The sequence below is a fragment of the Chenopodium quinoa genome, unplaced genomic scaffold (genome assembly GCF_001683475.1).
Source record: "Chenopodium quinoa cultivar QQ74 unplaced genomic scaffold, ASM168347v1, whole genome shotgun sequence".
NCBI classification, from domain to species: domain Eukaryota; kingdom Viridiplantae; phylum Streptophyta; class Magnoliopsida; order Caryophyllales; family Amaranthaceae; genus Chenopodium; species Chenopodium quinoa.
In genome coordinates this window covers 454,143-477,358 of record NW_018742345.1, presented here as the reverse complement: position 1 = coordinate 477,358, position 23,216 = coordinate 454,143, and the positions used below count along the sequence as shown (strand labels likewise).

General features: G+C 32.7%; 2 protein-coding genes across 2 annotated transcripts; both read left to right on the top strand.

Annotated features, from left to right (window-relative positions):
• Positions 1-12,598: 12,598 nt before the first annotated feature.
• On the top strand, positions 12,599-15,377 carry LOC110693313 (protein FAR1-RELATED SEQUENCE 5-like). Its single transcript, XM_021870471.1, has 4 exons — positions 12,599-12,752; positions 13,670-14,184; positions 14,282-14,594; positions 15,179-15,377. Exons 1-4 carry the CDS (start codon positions 12,698-12,700, stop codon positions 15,187-15,189), a joined length of 894 nt encoding a protein of 297 aa, XP_021726163.1. The 5' UTR covers positions 12,599-12,697; the 3' UTR covers positions 15,190-15,377.
• On the top strand, positions 15,309-17,075 carry LOC110693481 (protein FAR1-RELATED SEQUENCE 5-like). The gene is made up of 3 exons (XM_021870599.1): positions 15,309-15,622; positions 16,043-16,769; positions 16,824-17,075. The coding sequence occupies exons 1-3, from the start codon at positions 15,309-15,311 to the stop codon at positions 17,073-17,075; spliced, it is 1,293 nt and encodes a 430-aa protein (XP_021726291.1).
• Positions 17,076-23,216: the final 6,141 nt, after the last annotated feature.

Here is a 23,216-nt window from a genome sequence, read left to right as displayed (position 1 = left end):
ATCAATGAACTTGCGAATCCAAACTGCCTCCTTGGCTGCCTCAGACGCTGCCAAGTACTCGGCTTCAGTTGTAGAATCAGCGGTTGTGCTTTGCTTTGCACTCTTCCAACTAAACGCTCCTCTATTGAGACAGAATATGTATCCGGATTGTGATTTGGAGTCGTCTCTGTCTGTCTGGAGGCTTGCATCGGTATATCCCTCAACAACCGATTCATCTTTACCGCCATAGACCAGGAATTTATCCTTGTTTCTTTTCAGGTACTTCAGAATATTCTTGGCCGCAGTCCAATGCGCCTCTCCTGGGTCTGATTGGTATCGGCTCGTAGCACTCAAGGCATACGATACATCCGGCCTAGTACATATCATGGCATACATGATCCATCCAATAAGCGAAGCATATGGAATATGACTCATCCTTTCTTGCTCATCAGGTGTCTTTGGACACTTCTTCTTGCTTAAGGTTATGCCATGTGACATGGGTAGGTGCCCTCTCTTGGCTCCTTCCATTTGGAATCGAGCTAGTACCTTATCGATGTAAGTACTTTGACTCATTCCTATCATCCTCTTTGATCTATCCCTATAGTTCTTGATGCCTAGTATGTACTGACCCTCTCCCAAGTCTTTCATTGAAAAACATTTCCCGAGCCAAGCCTTTACAGACTCTAACAACATAATGCTATTTCCAATGAGCAAAATTTCATCGACATATAAGGCTAGGAAGGCGATGTCACTCCCACTAACCTTATTGAAAACACAAGACTCATCTAGATTCTTGATAAAACCAAACTTACTGATGGCTTCATCAAATCGCAGATTCCAACTTCTGCTTGCTTGCTTTAATCCATAAATGGACTTCTTAAGCTTGCATACCTTCTTAGGATTGTTCTGTCGACAAAACCTTCAGGCTATGTTATGTACACAGTTTCTTCCAAAATTCCATTAAGGAAGGCGGTTTTGACGTTGTAGACACCCATTTGTGTCTCCCCAAAAGCAAACCCAGTGATGAGTGCCTTTCACGTTGAATCATAATCGAATGAAATGAAAGTGTGGAAAGGTCTAGTGTTGCGGAAAGTTTTATTTCTTTTCTTTTCTTTTCTCTTCTCTCTGTTTTTGAAAACTTTATTTTAAGAAAACAGCCAATCCAGTTTGGTTGGTCCATGATATGGGTCCAATAGTGGTGTAGTTGGATGGGGTTGCAAAGACCTTTCCAATGATATATTATCAGCCCAATTCCAATGAATAGTGAGGAATTTATGGCCAATTTACTAAACTGAGCCCGGTTTGAGTTTTAAGTATGGCCCAATGATCTAGGGGAGGGCCTAATATGATTTATCATTCCTAATGTAATTAGGAATGGTTTTGGTCTTCTAGAACATTCTAGAAGGTCTTATCATTCCTAATTAAATTAGGATTCTTCAGAGTTTTAATTAGATCAAATAGCATTTTCGACTGAAATTATATTATTTTATCTTCCAGTACAGGAAATTTATCAGATTTTTGAAAACGCGTTGAAATCCAATTTGGCGTCCAACCCCAGGCCTTGGCGCCTGGAATCAGGATTGGCGCCAGACGCCAGCCATTGGCGCCTGGCGCTAGCCACTAGTCCTGGCGCCAAGTTAGTTTTGTGGTCTTCAAACTCTGTTTTGTCTGATTTTCTCTATAAATATCGTATCAAAAACTCTGGTTTCATCATCAACAATCACTTTTTTCAATTACCCATGATCAATATTCATTGACCATTAATCAACTCTTTTTATTAATAAATCGTTCATCAATTCTTTTCATCATCTTCATCTCTTTTCGATAATTCTTAACATTCATTCTCTTCTTTCTCTTCTTTCTTGCTTTCATACAAAATTCCGCATTCACAAGATCTAGAAACACCTAGCCATATTCGAAGTTGCCTTCGCCCTAGACGTGAAAGGTTTTAATTTCTGAGGGTTTGGTCCCAAATCTCTCTTTCAATTATTTAATTTAATTGTTTTGTTTATTGTTTTCCTTGAAGTTACTAACGCGTGTATTTTGTAATTAGAAAGAGGTACGAGGCATCCAAGTAAGTACTTTAATGGTTTAATTGATTTCATGATGTAGATATCATGCTTAGATTGTTATTATGATATTCCTAGTATCATGTCTAGGGTATTTTTAATATCAAGTATGATTAAAAGTATGATGCTTCCTATATTCTCTCTAATATTTATGATTATTATTGATTATTTATTATGTTGCTTGATATGCATATTATTTTATATTATTTATTGCTTGATCACCTTTTATTGCATGTTAAAGGGAATTGGTATTTGTAACCACGCTTAATAAGATAATTTAATAATCTTGTTTAGGGTTAATTGTGATTATAAATTCAAGTGATCGCCAATAATAGTTTATTTGTGCATTAAATTCAACCAACATAGATTAAACAGGTTTAGGGTTGATCTATTGATTGCATGTTAATCAGAAAGCGCACATGAATACGATCAGAATAAAGTAGAGGCCTATTATTAGGGCAGGTTCAATCTCTTTTAGGTTGGATTTGTACCATCATCCCCGAACCCTTATTTGGTTCATGACCTTATGGAGTTGACGATATCTTGGATCGTTAAGGGGTGTAACCTTCATCCTATGAACGGTTTACAAGTTCCTAAAAAACTTGTTGGCGACTCTTTTGCTCTATCTTCTTCCCTTTTGGACGCCACCGTACTTTAGTGTATGATCACATTAGGGTTCAAGCTAGTGGGATTTTTAAGGCTTGAAATTATTCCCTACAAACGTCCATCTTCCATAATTTATAATTGTAATATGCAGAAATCGCTAGAAGAATTCGAACGGACTTAAGCATAGCTACTGGAGAAAAGGTTTCATCATACTTAACGCCGTGAATTTGCCTGTAACCTTTTGCTACCATCCTTGCTTTGTAAATGAATACATTTCCATCTTTGTCGGTTTTCATCTTGAAAATCCATTTACATTCGATAGGTGTGTAACCTACGGGTAAATCAACCAAGTCCCATACTTGATTTTCAAACATGGAGTCCATTTCGGATTTCATGGCCTCTTGCCATTTTGCAGAGTCGGGGCTCGTTATAGCTTGTTTTTAGGTTGTCGGCTCATCTCCATCCACTACTAGGATGTCCTGATCTTCGGTTAATACAACATCGAGATATCTGTCAGGTTGAGATCTTGGCCGAGTTGACCTACGTAGGGTGATGGACTGAGCATTTTCATTGTCGGTTTGACTTTGCATATTTTGACTTTGACTAATGTCAACAGATGCTTCGTGAGCACTTTGATTGTCAACTTGTCCTTGTTTCTCGTCCTCTCGAACTTCGTTGAGTTTGATTTTCCTCCTACTTGTCATTTTGGAGAGATGCTCCTTCACCAAAAAGACACCATCACGAGCAACAAACACTTTGTTCTCGGATTTGTTGTAGAAGTAATACCCTTTGGTTTCTTTTGGATAACCCAGAAAGTAAACCTTGTCAGATTTCGGATGAAGTTTGTCAGAAATGAGTTTCTTGACATATGCTTCGCATCCCCAAATCTTGAGAAAAGACAAACTTGGAGGTTTATTTGTCCATAATTCATATGGAGTCTTTTCCACTGCCTTTGACGGAGCACAATTCAGTGTAAGTGTCGCAGTTAAAAGTGCATGTCCCCAGAAAGAGATTAGAAGTTCACTAAGACCCATAGTCGATCGGACCATGTCTAACAGGGTTCAATTCCTCCTTTCAGATACTCCATTCCATTGAGGAGTTCCCGGAGGTGTCAACTCTAAAAGTATTCCATGTTCTTTCAGATGGTCATCGAATTCTTGGCTCAAATATTCGCCACCTCGATCCGATCGAAGCGCTTTGATTTTCTTGCCGAGTTGGTTTTCAACTTCGTTCTGAAATTCCTTGAATTTATCAAACGATTCAGATTTGTGCGACATAAGATAGACATAACCATATCTACTATAGTCGTCCGTGAAGGTTATGAAATACCGATAACCACTCCTTGCGGGTTTACTCATTGGCCCACATACATCGGTGTGTATTAGTCCCAACAAGTCACCGGCCCTTTCTCCCAACTTGGAGAATGGTTGCTTTATCATCTTGCCTAATAAACATCCTTCGCAATTCTCAAAGGATTCTAAATCAAATGAGTCAAGAATACCTTCTTGAAGAAGCTTCTTGATGCGTTTGATGTTAATGTGGCCAAGACGACAATGCCACAAGTAAGTTTGACTAGACGGTGTAGTCTTAGCTTTCTTTGCAGGATTATTAACGTTATAAATTTCTTTGTCTAGAGATAACACATAAAGACCATTTTCTGAATGTGTCGTACCATATAAAACATTATCGAGATAAAATGAACATGATTGGTCCTTAACTCGAAATTCAAAACCTTTGGCGTCCAACGCCGAAATTGAAATGATGTTTTTGGTAATGTTGGGAACACAATAAACATTGTCAAGTTCCAAAACTAGCCCCGTGGGCAAAGACAAACTAAGATATCCTACGGATATAACACCAATCCTTGCTCCATTTCCTACCCGGAGCTCGATCTCTCCCTTCGCTAGCCTCCTAGTGTTCCTTAGTGCCTAAGAATCGGAATAAAGGTGTGACCCACATCCAGTATCTAATACCCATGAATCCGAGCTAGTGAAGTTAAAGTCTATAACGTAAATACCTGATGTAGAAGCAACGGTTCCGTTCTTCTTATCTTCCTTGAATTTGAGGCAGTCTCTCTTCCAATGTCCCTTCTTCTTACAATAGAAGCATTCGGAATCAGACTTAGAAGATGCTACCTTTTTCTCCTTGTTGTCTTTGGTAGCTTTCGACTTAGGCGGAAAGTTCTTCTTTCCTTTCCCCTTGAAGCCCTTCTTCTTTTTGCCCGCCCTTTTTAATGGCTTGCCCTTCTTAATCATTAGCATATCATGCCTTCCCTCATCCTTGAGCGTCTGCTCAACTTGCTTCAACATCCCATGAAGCTCGGTGAGGGTTTTCTCCATGCTATGCATGTTGTAGTTCATCTTGAACTGGTCATAGCCTTTGCAAAGGGAATGGAGAATGATGTCAATAGCCATTTCAGTTGAATACCCCGCATCAAGCCTTCCCATATTCTCAAATAATCCGATCATTTTGAGCACATGTGGGCTGACTGGCTCTCCTTTCTCTAGCTTAGTCTGAAGGATCTGCCTGTGGGTTTTAAACCTTTCAGTTTGAGCATGTTCTTGAAACATATTTTGTAACTCAGAAATGATCTCATAGGCCGATTCCTTCTCGAAAAAGGTTTTCTGAAGTTCAGGAGACATAGTGGCTAGCATTACGCACTTGACATCCCGATCGGCTACTTGCCATCGGTTAAGGGCTGCTTAAGTTACCTCCACATTGGGAGCCTCGGGCATTTCCTCATCAAGGACATACTCTTTCTGTTCTTGCATAAGAACGATGCGCAAATTCCTTTGCCAATCAAGGAAATTGGTACCACTCAACTTCTCCTTGTCGAGAATTGAGCGTAATGAAAACTGGTTGTTTGAGGTTGAAGACATGATTCTACAATTGAAAGAATTTTAATGAAAAACCATTCAAAATTACTTAAATAAGATTGAATTTTATTCATGCAAATTTTCAATACATATTTAACGTCTTATTTACACGTAAAATTGTCCCTATTTTGTGAAAATAAGGCAATTCCAAGATCCGAAGAAACAAAGAGTGGTTAAGCATGCTTTGGCTTGTCTTAACACTCAATCTTCTAGGGTAAGCATTGCCTTGCTAATGGCTCTAAGCCACTCTTGGTTAGACAATTGTCGGATCTAATGCATCTTTGACAATGTATCTCTTTTTCCACGGTATGTGAGGACTCCTCACTCATACCGATGAGTTAAACCAAAACCAACATGCACACCCGGTGTGCCTTATGAGCCTTGGAGAAGTGATGGCACCTCGCTTGGCGTAGCCTACCATCACCCTCGTTCGGTTGGTAAGTGTTGTTTTGGAAAGGAAAATTTGACTCAATATTATTAGGGACCTAGGATTTCTATGTTGGTTGATTTAAGTGAACTTAACTAATCATCGCAACATAAAGAAAACCTAAACATGCATCTAACGAATAATTCACATGTATATAAGCATAAAAAATAAAGTGAAATTATAGATGCATATTGGCAACTAGCATGACCCCTTGAAATCTTCAAATCTTCAAAAGGTCTTCATTTGCAATTCAAGGCTTTGTCTTCCAAGATAGGTCATCTTCAAGACTTAACCAAACTATGCAAATACTAGTGTCTATGACTAGGAATAATCTAAATATTAAGGTACAAAAATACTTAACGGTGCGTAGACCGTATTTAGATTTACAAAAATACATAACGGCACGTAGTCCGTATTTTCTATCGTAATCGGGTCCCACTAGTTGCCCTTTCATAAAACCTATGAGAGAGAATATATATTCCATTCATCCATTCACTATTTGTGAATGGCCCATGCAATTTACAATATCAAACAAGTAAAATGCATTTAAACAACGCACGCACTAGTAACTAATCTAGGTGGTTAATCCGATTAACAAGCCTAATTAAAACTAGTCAAAGTTGTTTAACCGATTATGTAAATGACATCATTAATAATTGAAGCTCCCACTAAATTCCGCATTTCCCTTAATTAATCCAATTAATTAAGTCGGTAGCACCCAAACTTGTCAAAATAAAATTTTGCCAATGCCGCTCAAAACCGAGGCCTAGCCTCCCAAAATTTTAATTAAAATAAACAAAATTAATTAAAATAAATAAAACGGCAAAATAAGCAATATTAAGCCAACCGCATTTCAAGTGGCTTTCGCTTTAAGCGTTTTGCCAAGGAAACTCGAATAATCGCGGCTCATGCAAACCAAGCATACTACGGCTATTCACCTCACCGCACCAAGCATATGCACACACAAAAAACTCTGCACACACGGCCCGCGGAAAGCAGCCATGGGCTGCTGCCATTGCCGCAAGCACGCGCACGCACAGCCATGGCTGCTGGTGGGTGGCTGCTGCGGCCGTGTGCTGCTGCCGCGCGTGTCGCCGCAGGCAAGGCGGGGCAGCCACATGCGGGCTGCTATGCAGCCCGGCTAGCCAAGGGTGGTTCTTTGCCTCGTTTTGCGTGCCATGGCCTCGGGATTTGATCCCACTTCGCGAGACATAATTAATTAATTTTAGAACTAACTTAATGAGCAAAAAATAAAAATAAACAAGCGGGACTCCGATACAGCTGTTGGGGTTTGGTGAGTCTGAATCACCGCGGAAACAACCCCGACCCAAGGAACCACTCGTAATTAATAAAACCATAAAGCATAAATAAATAAACACAAGAAAAGGAAGAACGAATCATACCCTTGAAGCAAGCTTCGCCCTCTCAAAACGGGCTCTTACTTTAAAGCCTTGAGCACCGCAAATGCCATGCCTCCAACGGTATCCACCCACAAAGGACGAACACGACCTTTTAGGTTCGCTACCTTGGAGTTAGAAAGGTCCGACCAAAACCCAAGTGTTAATGAAGTTTAAGAGTTTTTCCCAAAATATGGAATGCTCTTTCTAACTCCCACTCAAGCACTTTACTCCAAATCCCAAGGTTGTATTTATAGAGGAAAGTATGAGTGAGAATTTCTATCCCATCAATGTGGGATCATGAATTTTCACAAATTAATTTAAAGCTAAATTAAATTAAAATTGCAAACTAATAATAAATCTACAAGTGGCATTACCATGTGAAATGGGTTGGTGAGGACCACATGGAGAGTAGGGGACCATACTTGCTCCCCACTCAATACTCTCCTTGTGCCTCATGTCCTTACCCACTTGCTCCTATATTCCTCAAGCTTCCCCATAGTGATCGGCCTTATGGCCCAGCCACGAGCCCAGCCCCGCACCAAGATGCGGGCTACTGCTGTGCGCGCAAGCCACGCACTTGGTGCGGGCTTGCTGCTGTGCGTGGCTGCTAGTGCGTGCGCTGCTAGCATGCCTAGCTTGCGGCAGCTAGCTGCTGCACGCACCACGTGCACGCGGCTGCTAGCTGCTGCTGTGCATGGCTGCTAGCACGGTGCGCTAGCACGCACCTAGCCAGACATGCTAGGCTCGACTTTGTGCGCTTGCTAGCCACCTATGCTTGGACATTTTTTCCCCTGGCATTCGGATGCTCGTGGCATTCCGATGCTAGGGGTATTTTGGGAATATGGTCGATTTATTATTATTTTGCACGTCTCGTTTTTTTATTATTTTTTACTCGACTTCCGACAATCAGTTTCGACGCTCCAAGCTCGAATTACCGACGTCTAAATATTTAACACTCGAGCGACGAATTAATTTCTTCCGAATTAATTCGTCGAGTCGGTTCGTATATTTTGCTTGGGTGTGACCCGAAGGGTTCAGTCAAGATTAAGCTGTAATATTAATTTTATTAATATTACTGATCGGAAGCGGCCTCCACCCAAGCATTCCGATCACTTGACCTTACTGAATATATTAGCTTTCTAATAATTCTGAACCCGCTATCAGAATAATACACTTGTTCGAAGGACACCATTCCTTTCATTTACAACCAATATTAGGGCCCTTCTTCACCGTACGTACAATCGCATCCAACCATCAATTACATCTTTTGGTAGCATATATTCCTCCCCTTGAGCTTGAAGATGATGTTGGAGACCCACCAAATTGATTCCTTCCAATAGTCATTGTTAATTCGAAGGAGTATCCAAAAGAAAAAAATATTAATCCAAACACTTAAACAGGGGAGAGGTGGAGAGAAGACATAAGAGAGAAAAGAGAAGAAATAACGGCAAAAAAAAATAGGACTGACTCTGATTACTAATAATACAAAAAAAGGAAGGAAATCAAATTTTAAAGAAAAGAAATTCCACGTAAGATTATAAGTTGCACTAGTAGGTAAGTGATTGGTTGGGACTGCTAGAGGAAAATTGGGACACTAGTTAGGATTATTAGAAAATTAACGTCAGTTGAGACTATTGCGGGTAAATTGCCAATAATTGAGATTATTAAAGTATATTTTTCCTATAAGTTAAGGTGAGGCTATGGTGTCCCCCTAGAATAACCTTAATATTCATATTTTATTTTTATTAGACATGTACTATTGGGTTGGGGAGTATTGAACAATTGATTATCTCATAAGTTGTTAGTTTAAAATCACAATTATAGAAAAACACAATCAAATAATCAATCAAAACTTACTATTAACATACTAGTAAATGACATTAATTGATTATCAATTAAATTTTTATATTTTAGACAGTAGTAGATGTTAGTCATCAACATTAAATTAATACCCATTGTTTCTTTTTATTCTTTACATTATAATTTACTATTTTAAATATCAAAACTATGTCATGTGTGTTTTTCTTGCCTGAAATGTATTTTCAATACAATTATTTGTAGAAATTTTACTCATATCATATTAAATATATACAGAGTCAAAGATGAACATTGTGAACTGTGAAATTAAAATCATAAGGTTAAAAAAGATATTTGGCTTATTGATCTATTAACTTTGACTATAATTTTTTTTTAGATTAGAATAAAATAAATTGAATATTTATACTACCTCCGTTTCATATTTTTTGCAACTTTGGGGTATTATTTGTGAGTTATAAAATATTCCACAGTTGCAAAAAAATATGAAACGGAGGTAGTATGTAAAATGTTGTTGGATTAGTATAAATGTAATTATCAAAATATAATAATATAACTATATATATAATTATTTTATTAATTAATACATACAAAATTTAATGGTTAAAATATTGTATAAAATAAAATATATAGATAAATAGTAAATCAAAGTATTAAATATTAATTTTATAATACATGCTAAAATCACACATCAAAAGGTGAATTAAGTTATTTCAACATAATAGTTGTACTTATACTTATTTTTGTTGGATACATGTCACAAATTAAGTTATTATTACTACTTAGAATACTTTTTTGTTGGTCTCCAAGACTCCAAGGCATAAAGACCCTTGGCCTCCAAGGTTACTATACTTGCTCGTTCACCAAGGTCAATGCTTACATATGTAGTATAAATATCCATCATATTCCTCTTGTTTTGGGGACATGACACAAGACACACAACTATTATCTCATTAGTGAGTTTCTTAGCTCTCTTTGAGAGTTAGATCCAATATATATAATCTAGAGAGTCATACCATACTCTTGTACCCTTCGGGGTTATACTCTCATATCCTTTTTCATAGTTTGGATAATTAGTACTTGTTGTTGGTGGGTTGTTTATCTCATTTGAGGGTTTTTCCCACGTTAAATTTGTGTCTCTTATTACTATTTTTGAACATCTTTTATCTATGTCTTACTCTATATCATTTTGTGCTTCCACTTGCGCTCCTAATCCTAACAGTCGTATTAGAGCCAAAGGTTTTTTGAGCATTTTTTAAATCTTTCTAAGATGTCTTTGATGACAAATTTTGATATAGAGAAGTTTGGTGGCAAGATTAGTTTCAGCACTTGGAAACTATTCTTACCTATAGCGGTTTGAAGAAGGCATTAGATGCATATGGCAAATCAAAAAGCCATCTACTATGACCGATGAGCAATGGGAGGAATTAGATGAGAAAGCCTTATCAGTTCTTCAACTCTATCTGTCCAAGGAGGTTTGTGTAGTCATTCACCAAACTTCGGCTACAAGCCTATGGTTGAAATTGGAGTCACTATACATGACCAAGAGTCTTGCCAACAAGTTGCGTCTCAAAGAGCGATTGTACACAATTCGCATGACAGAAGGTACTCCTATCCAAACTCATCTTGATGAGGTCACCTCTATTTTAATTAATCTTGAAAACTTAGAAGTTAAAATTGATAATGAAGATAATTAACGCAATTTTATTGGTTGTCTTACTACCCAAATCTTTTAAACACTTCAAGGAAACCATGCTTTGTGGCAATAAAGAAACTTTGTCCTATGAGGATGTTAAATCTAATCTTTTGTCTAAAGAGAAATACGATCTTGATGGTGTTGACAAATCTTTTGAAGGTCTGTATATTGTGGGTAGTAATTCAAGTACCAAAAAGCAGTCTAAGCTAGATCATCGGGATATAATTCCAACTTATCTTGCAAATATTGCAAGATGCATCGGCATGATGTTTTCAACTGTTACAAACTTAAGAGAAAGCTCGAAAGAGAAGAAAATGAAAAGAAACAAATTAATGTTGTTGATTCAGATTATGAAGTTTTTCTTTTGGCTACTTGTCATCCTAAAAGTAGAAATTCTAACTGGGTTCTTAATTCTGGTTGTAGTTAGCATGTTTGTTTTCAGAGGGATCTCTTTGTTGATTATCAATCAATAAAGAATACTACCTCCGTTAACTATTATGTGCAATAAAGGGGTATTATTTATGATACATAAAATATTCCTTTGTTGCACATAATAATTAACGGAGGTAGTAGTTCTGTATTGATTGATTAGTGTTTAGCACGTGACATATCTGCCTAATACCCTTCGGGGTTCAATGGTTCATATACAACGAGTACACACTATTATGGAATTTGTGCCAAGGTGGAGAATGTTGGGTGGCCTCCAAGGTTATTATACTTTCTCTCTATGGTCAAGGCTTACATTTGTAGTATAATAAATATCTATCATATTCTTGAAATTTAGTATCCTTTTGGACTTTTTTCAAAATATATATATATATATATATATATATATATATATATATATATATATATATATATATATATATATATATAGAGGAAGGCTCATGTAAGAACCCTCCTCTATATAAGAACCCATTATATATAAGAACTAATGTGGACCGTACAATTAGTTTGATCTGACCGCTGAAAATGAATGATTAGTAATGGCATTTTAGTAATTTTTGCTGTTCTTTTCCCTTTCTTTCTCCTCATTCACGGTTCTTCTTTCCTTTTTTTTTTGGGCTTTGAACATTACAGCTCTCTCTCTCCTCTCATACATTACAAATTTACAACTCTTTCTCTCTCCTCTCATACATTACAACTCTCTCTCTTCTCATACTTTTGGATGCAAATTCCTTCAAGAAATTAAGGTTTGTTATTCAATTTTTATAATTTTGATAATTCTTTTAGTTAATTTATTTATTGATATCTATTCTTTGCGAATTTTTGTTGATTTTTTTTTATTTTGGCGAATTTGTGTGAAATTTTATTTTTCATATTATTTGTGGATATGCAATTCATCAATTCGAAAATCAGCAAAAATCTGTTTTTTTTTTCTTTTTGCGATTTCATCATTCATTTTTTTTATTATTGAGATTAATGTAAGTTTATGTTGAATTTTTTTTTTTTTTTTTTTTTTTTTGTGAATTTTCTTGAGTTTTTTTCATTAATTTCATCAATTTCATTTTCTAGTTTTCTCTTTCTTCTTCGATTTTTCATTTCCAGATTTTTTCAATGTTATATGTTTTTTTGTTTTTTTTTCCTACTTTCGAGCAATTATTTTTTGTTTTTTTTCGATTTTATCTATTTTTTTTTTTTTTTTGCGAATTTTCTTCAGTTTTTTTTCATTAATTTTCTGTTTTTTTTTGTGATTTTTCATTTCCAGATTGTTCTGTTTTTTCCTTTGCTTGAGTTTTTTTTCCATATTTTTGTTTTTTAATGGATTTTAATTTCTAGTTGCTTTTTTGCTACAATATGTGTTTTTTTAAATAGGTTTTTGCATATTGATGGATTTAGATGGTGTTCAACCTAATTATCCTTCTTCTTGTGTTACTCATTCAGGTAATTTTATTGTTTTTAATGTTTTAATTTCAATTTACTTACATGTTCTAAAGTTTCTTTACTATGTTCTAAAGTTTATCGGTAATGTTCTAAAGTTTTCTCTATATGTTCCCATCCGAATGATAAGTGCAAATGCCATGTTCCGTTGCCTATTGAACTCCTTTTAGAATGCAGAATACATCGGAGTATGAAAGAGTGGTTGATGAAGGATTATAAAAAGTAGTACGTGTGGGTAAACAATATTGATCATTATTGAGGAAGTTAATTAATTTGATAAATAAAAAATATCTACTCCATTTTAAATAATTTGTAATGATTCAAAGTAAACTGTGGGTAAACAATATCGATCATTATTGGATAATGCCACAACAACCTCAAGGCTCGTCTTGGAGCTAGGCATTGGGGGCTTGGGAGTTGGGAATGCTACTTTATCCTAGCAATCTGACATAGGGATAGTTGATGCATGTCACTGCCACTGGAATCACCAAACCATGGCCCCACCAATCTGACATAGGGAGTAGGGAATCCTACTTTATCTTTATATTCTAAAACTTTCATTCTATGTTCTAAAGTTTACCTTCTAGTTTTAAATTTTACTTTTTATGTTCTAATGTTTACTTTCATTGTATGTTCTAAAGTTAACCTTTTAGTTTAATTTTTTTACTTTATTCTAAATTTTATTATGTATGTTATAAAGTAATTCACTATGTTCTAAAGCAATATGTTATAAGTATGTCCCTAATTTACTATGTTCTAAAGGTTATCCTTGATGTTCTAAAGTTTTCTCTGTATGTTCTAAAGTTTTCTATGTATCTTTCTCTTTATATTATAAAGTTTTTTATTATGTGCTAATGTTTTCTTCATATTCTATGACTTTCATTGTATGTTCTAATGTTTACTTTCATGTTCTGATGCAGTTGGTGATATTTATCGTACTCCAGAGGTTGTTGGATCATTTAGCCCTGGTGGTACCACTAAGGAATGGATTCCAAATGTTCCCAAGGAGTTAAAACCCAGTTTGGGTATGATATTTAAAGATCCTGGAGAGGGTCTTAGTTTTTATAAAGCATATGCAAATGCCGCTGGGTTTACTTCTAGGAAATCTACTACTAAAAGGAAGAAGAATAACAAAGATATAATTGCTTTTCAATATGGAGTTTGCAATAAGGAAGGTTTTAGGGCAATAAGAAAACCTATTGCTCAACAAACAGTTTATGAAGAAGGAAAAGTTCATATTACTAGGAAACGTTTAGTCACTCGTGTAGGATGCAATGCTCACATATGTATGAGATATGATGCTGGAAAGTATGTTGTAACTCATTTCAAAGAAGAACATAATCATCCTTTATATACTCCAAGTTGTGCAAAATTTCAGAAGGATAATAGAAAAATGCATATTATGCATAAAAAGTTGATTGTTGATAATTCAAAGGTGATTCATTTTTATGTACTAAATAATGTTTTCTTTGTTTTGATTTACTATGTTCTAAAGTTGATTCTTAATCTTAGTATTTTTTTTTTTTTAACAGGTAAATGTTGGTCCTGTGAGGTCTTATACTATGATGAAAGAATTAGCTGGATCACATGATAATGTTGGTGCATCTAAACAAGATTTCAAAAATTTTTATAGAGATTTGAAGGCTTATATTGATGGATCAGATGCCCAAATGTTTGTGGATAATTTTCAAAATAAGAAAGTGCTTTGGAGTGCATTTTTTTTTCCTATGATGTTGATGAAGAAGATAGACTTTGTAGAGCTTTATGGGCTGATCCTATCTGTCGAAAAAATTATGCACTTTTTGGTGATATGGTTTCTTTTGATACCACATTCAAAACAAACAGGTGATGTTTTAAATATAAATTTCTTTCATAATGTAATTAATATTTTACTTTTACATATTAATTTTTTAAACATATGTTCTTATATTCTAAATATCATGTCTTGTGTTCCTAAACAAATATCCATCATGTTTTGATGTTCTAAACATATATTCTTTGTTCTAAACTATGTATGCCTTATGTTCTAAACATATATTGCTGATGTTCTACCTTATGCTTTAAAATATATCCATCTTGCTTTTATGCTTTAAACATTATGCTTTTGTGTTTTACACTTTATTCTTTGTGTTCTAAACTAATATCCATCTTGTTCTAAACATTATGTCTATATGTTCTAAAGTTTACTTATAAGTTTTTAAAGCTTTACTGTATATTTTTAGTTTAGTGTTTATGTTTTAGAGTAATTCATTATGTTTTAAAACAACTATATTACTGCCAAGTTTAATAATTAAAGTAAATTACTATCCTCTAAAGTTTATCCTTAATGTTCTAAAGTATACCTCTATGTTCTACAATTTACCTCTATGTTCTAAAGTTTACCTCTATTTTGTAACATTTTCTGCATAAATAATTTGTGTATGTTACAGATATAATATGATCTTTGGTCCATTTACTGGAGTTGATCATCATAAAAAATGTGTTACTTTTGCGGCTTCTTTTGTAGCTCATGAGGATATATCATCTTTTGAATGGGTTTTCAAAACTTTTCTTAAAGCAATGGGAAATAACGAGCCTGTGTGTTTGATTACCGATCAAGACCCTGCAATGAAAGTTGTTGTTCGTAATGTTTTTCAAACTACAAATCATAGGTTTTGTATGTGGCATATTATGAAAAAGGTGCCTGAAAAAGTAGGTCGGGCAATTGCCCAAGACACTGATTTTTTGAAAAAATTGTGTTCATGTGTTTGGCATTTAGAGATTGAGCCGGCAGAATTTGAAGAAAAGTGGAACAAAGTTATTTCAGAATTCCATTTGAACGATCATGAATGGTTGGCATACATGTACAACATACGTGATATGTGGATTCCAGCGTATTTCAGAGATTTATTTTTGGGTGGCATTATGAGGACCACATCTAGATCAGAAAGTGAAAATAATTTTTTTCACTATGTTCACAAATCCCCATCTCACTTTGATTGAGTTCTACATGAGGTAATATGTAATTGTCTATATATGTTCTAAAGTTACTCTTTATGTTCTAAAGTTTTCCTTGTATGCTCTAAAGTTTTCTTTTTATGCTTTATAGTTTTACTATTTATTTTATAATTCTCTTTTATGTTCTCTTTTTATGTTCTAAATTTTGTCTTACATGTTGAAAAGTTTTTTCTTTATGTTTTAATAATATTTAGATCATAATAAGCATGTCATGTATATTTATATGTTCTAATGTAATTCACTCTATGTTCTACAATTATCTTCTATGTTTTAAAGTTAATTTCTATTTTCTATAGGTTGGAATGTGCATTGGATGCTCAAAGGCACACTCAAAATAAAATGGATAATGATTCGAAGAATAAGCGTCCGGAGTGTAAGACTCCAATTCCTTTAGAGAAAGATGCTTCTGAATTGTTTACAACAACAATTTTCTATGAATTTCAATATGAGCTTGAAATTGGATGTTTTAATTGTGGTGTTGAGGAGATGAAGAAGGACAATGAGCTTTACATTTTCAATTTGAGGGAAGGAACTAGGAGGAGGACTTTTGATGTTGTTTTTGATCCAACTACCTTTGATACCAAGTGTTTTTGTAAAAAATTTGAACGTGATGGTGTGCCTTGTAGGCATATGATTTGGGTGTGGAAGGCAAGGATGTTAGAAAAAATTCCCAAGGCCTACGTTCTAAATAGATGGTGTACAATGGCTTATAAGAAGCCCATTTTTTATTTAGAGGGTAATGTGTTGGAGGAATGTATTAATGCAGTAGATAAGAAAATGCTATTAAATGATTTGTGGTCTGAAATTCATGCTTGTGTGAGTTTAGTGCAAAACAATGAAGATGATCTTAGTGATCTTGTCAAAAAACTTCGAGCCATGAGGGTAGATTTGGAACAGAAGAAAACAAATGGAAGCAACAATCTTTCGAGCAAAGTTAAAGACATTGAAATGCTTATTGGAGCTAGTCTACCTTCTAATGTTTTAATCAAACCTCCTAAAATTTCGAAGAACAAAGGCACGGGGGTTCATGTTCCAAATCAGGTCAATGTTCCAAATGATGTCCATGTTCCAAATCAGGTTCATGTTCCAAATCAGGTCAATGTTCCAAATGATGTCCATGTTCCAAATCAGGTTCATGTTCCAAATCAGGTCAATGTTCAAAATGATGTCCATGTTCTAAATGAGGTTCATGTTCCAAATAGTGACAAAAGAATGAAGAGTGACAGAGAAAAGTCTATTGAACAAAGTCAAAAGAAGAAGAGATTATGTAGAGCATGTGGGGAGCTTGGTTATCATGATAGTCGTAATTGCCCCGGAAAAGTCAAGTGATATCGTAAGTAAACTTTATTTTTAATTTTCTTATGTTCTAATTTTCTAAACTTTAAGTTTTAAGTCAAAATTAATATATAATAATATGTTATAATAATATATTTTAAATTTATAACATATTATTATATATTAATAATAATAATATATGTTACTTTCTAAGTTCTAGAGTTACTTTCTTTCTATGTTTTAAAGTTTATTATTTATGTTTTAAAGTAATTCAATATGCTCTAAAGTAACTATGTTCTAAGCAACTTTAGAACATAAAGTTATTCAAATATGTTCTAAAGTTACTTTTCTATAATGTTTATTCTTTCTGTTTTAATGTAATTCAATATGCTCTAATGTTAGGAACATAAAGTTATTTATTTTGTTCTAAAGTAATTATGTTCTAAGCAAGTTTAGAACATAAAGTTATTCATATATGTTCTAAAGTAATTCAATATGTTCTAAAGTGTTTTCTCTATGTTCTAAAGTAATTCAATATGTTCTAAAGTGTTTTCTCTATGTTCTAAAGTTACTTTTCTATGTTCTAAAGTGTTTTCTCTATGTTCTAATGTTTATTCTTTCTGTTTTAGTGTAATTCAATATGCTCTAATGTTTAGAATATAAAGTTATTCATTTTGTTCTAAAGTTTTCCTTTATATTTTAACTTTTCTCTTTATGTTCAAAATATTTTCTTTATATGTTCTAAAGTTTTCTTTATATGTTCTAAAGTTTTCACTCTATATAATATCATGTGTTCTAAACTAATACAAATGGCATGTTATAACATTTTTTGATGCTAAATTATGTGCTTATGTTCTAATATTGTTTTTTTTTTCTTTACAGGTTGATGAATATACTATTATTTAGAAACAATATCTCATTTACTAGCACGTAAATATTATTCATGTAATTCTTAAAATATAAGAACTCAATCTTATTTACTTTTAGAGACAATATATTTTTATTTCTTTTTTGTCCAATTATTATTCAGAGTATCTCTACTAGTGTTTTTCTTATCAATTTTTATGTTAATTAAAGTTGATTATAATCTTTTATAACATCTCCTGTCTTTTCATCTTCCCCCTTTTTCGTAATTATAAGTTGTTTTATTAAGTCAATTTAAACTATGAGTAATGATAGTACAAGCATTTTAGATACCTTTATTGAGTAGCATTTAGTTGAATCTTGCTTTAATCAACTTTTATTTATTCAAGTTTCTTAACATTGATTTACATATGCCTTCTTAGATATGCACTAAAGAGTACAACATAATAAGATATAATTAGAATCAAGTTACCAATTGAATGCTTTGGAATCTTGTTACTTTGGCCGTTGTCATTTCTTGTTACTTTTTTTTAATTATCTTATGTTCTAATGTTCTACACTTTAATTTTTAAGTTAAAATTAATATATAATAATATATTCTAATATCCTAACTTTATACTTTGTTTTTAAAATTAATATTCTTATTTTTCCAAGCATAATCTCTAGTGTTTTAAACTAATATATATGTCATGTAATATTATTTTATTATGTTCTAATATAATTCATTTAATGTTTTAAAGTGTTTTATCTATGTTCTAAGGTTAATTTCTATGTTCTAAAATTATTCTTTATGTTTTAAAGTAATTCAATATGCTCTAAAATAATCATGTTCTAAAATAATCTCATTTACTTGCAAATGGAAAAAAAATTCAAATTCGTGTAAATTTAATATCATATTATTTTTTCCACTAAAACAAAAGATATTGAAATGCTTATTAAAATATAAGCATATAATTATTAAAACATAATCAAAAATACTTTAAAACATAACAATATAATTTAGAACATGAATATAATTTAGCATATAAGTTTATATGATATATTTTATATTAAAATTTTAGCATTTAATATGATTCAACAATATATTTCTTGTAACAGGTAAATACATAGAACATAAGAAGGTAGATTTAGTATTAGGGTAAATTTTAACTTGTTATTAGTTAACAAATAAAGAAATTATTGTTATATTCTTTGCAAATATCTCTCTACAAATATAAACTTAACATCTTAACAATCATATATCCATTTTGTTCTCCTTTGACCACTTTTTTGATCTCCTAATCACTCTATTCCATTCTTCATTTACTTCTGCTGTTATTATCTTCCCACAATACTCCACTCTTAATTTTTTCATTTGGTCAAACTGCAAAAAAAAAAAAGAGTAACTTTTAGAACATAAACAATAATAAATTAAAATATAAGCATATAATTATTAGAACATAATCAGAAATACTTTAGAACATAAGCATATAATTTAGAACATGAATATAATTTAGCATATAAGCATAAATAAATATAATAAACCATAACATATCTAAACAATAAACAAACCAAACCACAACACTAAAACCATAACACCAAAACCATAAACAAAACTAATTTAAAACATGTATGTTATGTTTTAAACTTACATTGTCTAATTCTAGTCCCGAATTCCATTGTTTTACAAATTCTCCTTCATATGTTTCCATGTGCTCAATAGGAACACTCCACAATCATGTTTGTTCTTATTGCTCTTCCATGACATACTCAAGTTTCTTGTTTTGAAGGAGGATACGAAGTCACTCTTTATATTTGAGTCAATTGAGTGAACGAAATCACCAAATGCATTCAACTGAAAAATTGGATAAATTTTAGAACATATAAGGTAAACTTTAGAACATAAAGAAAAACTGTAGAACATAAAGGGAAAACTTTAGAACATATAAGGCAAAAGTTAGACCATAAAAGTATAATTAAAAAAAATGTAAATTTTGATGTCTTACCATTAATCTATGGTAATTTCCATATTTATTTTGAAAAGGAATATTTGGTGGAAGAAATCTGTTGTCAATCAAATCAAATGTTCCTTCCACAAAGTTGACACACAGCAAATAGTAGTGATCTGGTAAAATGACCGGGAAGAAAACCTAATAGATAAACAGAATTAGAACATAAACATGCATTTTAGAACATAAGCATATATTTTAGAACACAAGCATATAATTTTTATAACATGTATTTTAGAACATAAATAAGTAGTTTAGAAGATAAATAAGTAGTTTAGAACATAAGCTGATACTTTAGAACATAGATAAAAATAATTAGAACATAAACAAAACCAATAATTAGAACATATAATAAGAAAAAGTACAACATAATAAGATACCAAGTTACCAATTGAATGCTTTTGAAGCTTGTTACTTCGGCCGTTGTCATTTCTTGTTGAATTCTATCAAACAAAGCCTTCATTCTATCTTCTTGCATTTCATTTGATTTGAAGTATTTTTTTGTACAACGTATGAGCTGAAAAAGAAAAAGAAATTAAAACATAAGTAATTAGAACATAGGTGCATAGTATAATCTATATGAGGAACAAAAATTAGAATATAAGTAAGATACTTAGAACATAGTTATAATTTTAAGTTCGAAAACATACATAGCATTCAGTAGTGAAAAAGAATCTACTCTTCTTGTCTACACCACGTCTTTTATTTTCAAAATTCAATAGGCAAACATAAGCATCCACAACATTGTTCAACATGTGGTTATCTTCTATGAGACTATGAATCTCATCTCTCGTAATCGTTGTCCCCATGTTATCAGCATACAAAAGCTCCCTAAAATCAGAAAAATAAAATCAGAACATAAGCATGTAATTTAGAACATAAGCATGTAGTTTAGAACATAAACACATAATTTAGAACATAAGAATATAGTTTAGAACATAAGTACCTATTTTAGAACATAAGCATATAGTTTTAAACATGTACTTTATAACATAATCTCGTAGCTTAGAACACGCAGTTTAGAACATAAGAATGAAGTTTAGAACATAATTTATAGCTTAGATCATATAGTTTAGAACATAAGCATATAGCTTAGAACATAAGCATATATAACTTATAACATAACCATATAACTTAGAACATAAGCATTTATAACTTATAACTTAGAACATTTAGTTTAGAACATAAGCAAAAAGTTTAGAACATAACCATATAATTTTAAAGTTTTAAAGTCTTACTTATTATCTCCTTGAGCAAACGCATACTCAGCTACCTTTCTATTGTCCACATTCTTGAAAAGTTTTTCATGTTCAACCATGAAAGGTGAACGCAAGTACATTGGAAGCTTATCCTTTCCTCTTTTTTTCCGTGTCTTTTCTTCTCCTTTTTCTTCTCCTTGTTTCCTACTTAATTCAATTAAAAAATATCACATAGATAACAAAAACCATAACTAAATCAAACCAAAATTTATAGATAACAAAAACCATAACCAAATCAAACCAAAATTTATTATTACCAAGATCTAAATTATAATTTAACTAAACCATAACCAACATTTGTTTTAAAGTTTAACCTAACTTTTGTAAATATTTCTAACCTAAAGATCTAATGTTTACAAAATGATTACCCTTTCTTGTTCTCATTTTTTTCTTCTTTGTTCTTCTCTTCATTCTTGCTTCCTTCATTTTCTTTCTTCTCCTCTTGATTCTCCTCTTTTTCCTCCTCTTTCTTCTTCCCCTTTTCTTCTTTCTTCTCCTCCTGGATCTCCTTTTTTTCCTCCTCTTTCTTCTTCTCCTTTTCTTCTTTCTTCTTCTCTTGCTTCTCTTTTTCCTCTTCTTTCTTCTTCCCCTTTTCTTGCTTCTCCTCTTTTTCCTCTTCTTTCTTCTTCTCCTTTTCTTCTTTCTTCTCCTCTTTTTCCTCTTCTTTCTTCTCCTCTTGCTTCTCCTCTTCATCCAATGTAGGTGGATGATCTGGATTCAGAAAAGCACAATTTAGAACATTTGCTGTCACTTCTTCGTAAGTGGCTTCATTATCTTCTTGATTTTCTGGGACATCAAACCATAAGTAGAAACAATAAGGACACCACATAGAAATAGTTGGAAAAAAATTTAGAACATTAGAAATAACTAGAATATAACTAGAAAAATTTAGAACACAAGAAGTAACTTTAGAACATAACTAATTTACAACATAATCATATTATTTAGAACACATGCACATAATTTAGAACATAATCATACAATTTAGAACATATACACATAATTTAGAGCATAACTAATTTCGAACATAATCATATTATTTAGAAAATATGCACATAATTTAGAGCATAACTAATTTAGAACATAATCATATTATTTAGAACATATGCACATAATTTAGAACATAATCATATAATTTAGAGCATAAGAAAGTAACTTTAGAACAAATCTAGTAATATTAGTTCAAAAGAAATGAGTTTGAAAATAATGTAAAACTACCAACTACTGGTCAGGGGGTCAATAAGTTGAAACTTGGAGGAGTTATATCAAAAGGTTGCTTCTTTTTTGGAGGAATTGGGGTTTTTGGTGACTCCTCATTCCTTCTCTCTTTCTTCTCAATTTTTTCCTCCTCGTTTCTCTCTTTTCTGTCCTGCTCTTTTTCTTCTTCTTTTGATCCCAAATCTTCATAGCAATTAGACCATAAAAATTAAGTATTATAGCAAATAGCAAAAAATAATTAGAAAATAAAAAGTGTAGAACATAAGAAATATATACAATTAGGAGACAACCTAGAAATAGTTAGAATATAAAAAATTAAGAATTAACTTTAAAACATAACCAGAAAAAATTTAGAACATAAGAAGTAATATTAGAACATATCTAGTAAATATTAGTACATAAAAAATGAATTTGAAAATAATGTGAAATTACCAACTACTGGTGAGGGGATCAACAAGTTTTTGTCTTTATTCTCTTCATTTCTCTCTTCTTTGTTCTTATCTTTTTCCTCTTCCTTTGATCTCAAATCTGCTTAACAATTAGAACATAACTAATTTAGAACATAATCATATAATTTAGAACATAAGCATGTGATTTAAGCACATGTTTTAGAACATAAAAAAGTACTGTAAAACATAAGCATCTGATTTAGAACATAAGTATAATTTGGAAATTAAGCATGTACATGTGAAATTACCAACTGTCGGTGTCTTTGGTGACCTTTTTTCCTCGAATTTCTTCCATGCCTTATCCATAACCATATCCAATTCTTCAATAAATGCCGGTTCATCGAAGACATGTTGATCTTGACTGAGTATAGAAGGGCTTTTCTTTTCTTCTTGGTTCACGAATGTCTATAAAATAAG

Coding starts and splice junctions, on each gene's coding strand:
- LOC110693481 (XM_021870599.1), top strand. CDS start 15,309: ATGGGAAATAACGAGCCTGTGTGTTTGATTACCGATCAAGACCCTGCA. Junction 15,623..16,042: donor CGTGATATGTGGATTCCAGC/GTATTTCAGAGA, acceptor TATTTTCTATAG/GTTGGAATGTGCATTGGATG. Junction 16,770..16,823: donor CGAAGAACAAAGGCACGGGG/GTTCATGTTCCA, acceptor GTTCCAAATCAG/GTTCATGTTCCAAATCAGGT.
- LOC110693313 (XM_021870471.1), top strand. CDS start 12,698: ATGGATTTAGATGGTGTTCAACCTAATTATCCTTCTTCTTGTGTTACT. Junction 12,753..13,669: donor TTCTTGTGTTACTCATTCAG/GTAATTTTATTG, acceptor GTTCTGATGCAG/TTGGTGATATTTATCGTACT. Junction 14,185..14,281: donor TGATTGTTGATAATTCAAAG/GTGATTCATTTT, acceptor TTTTTTTAACAG/GTAAATGTTGGTCCTGTGAG.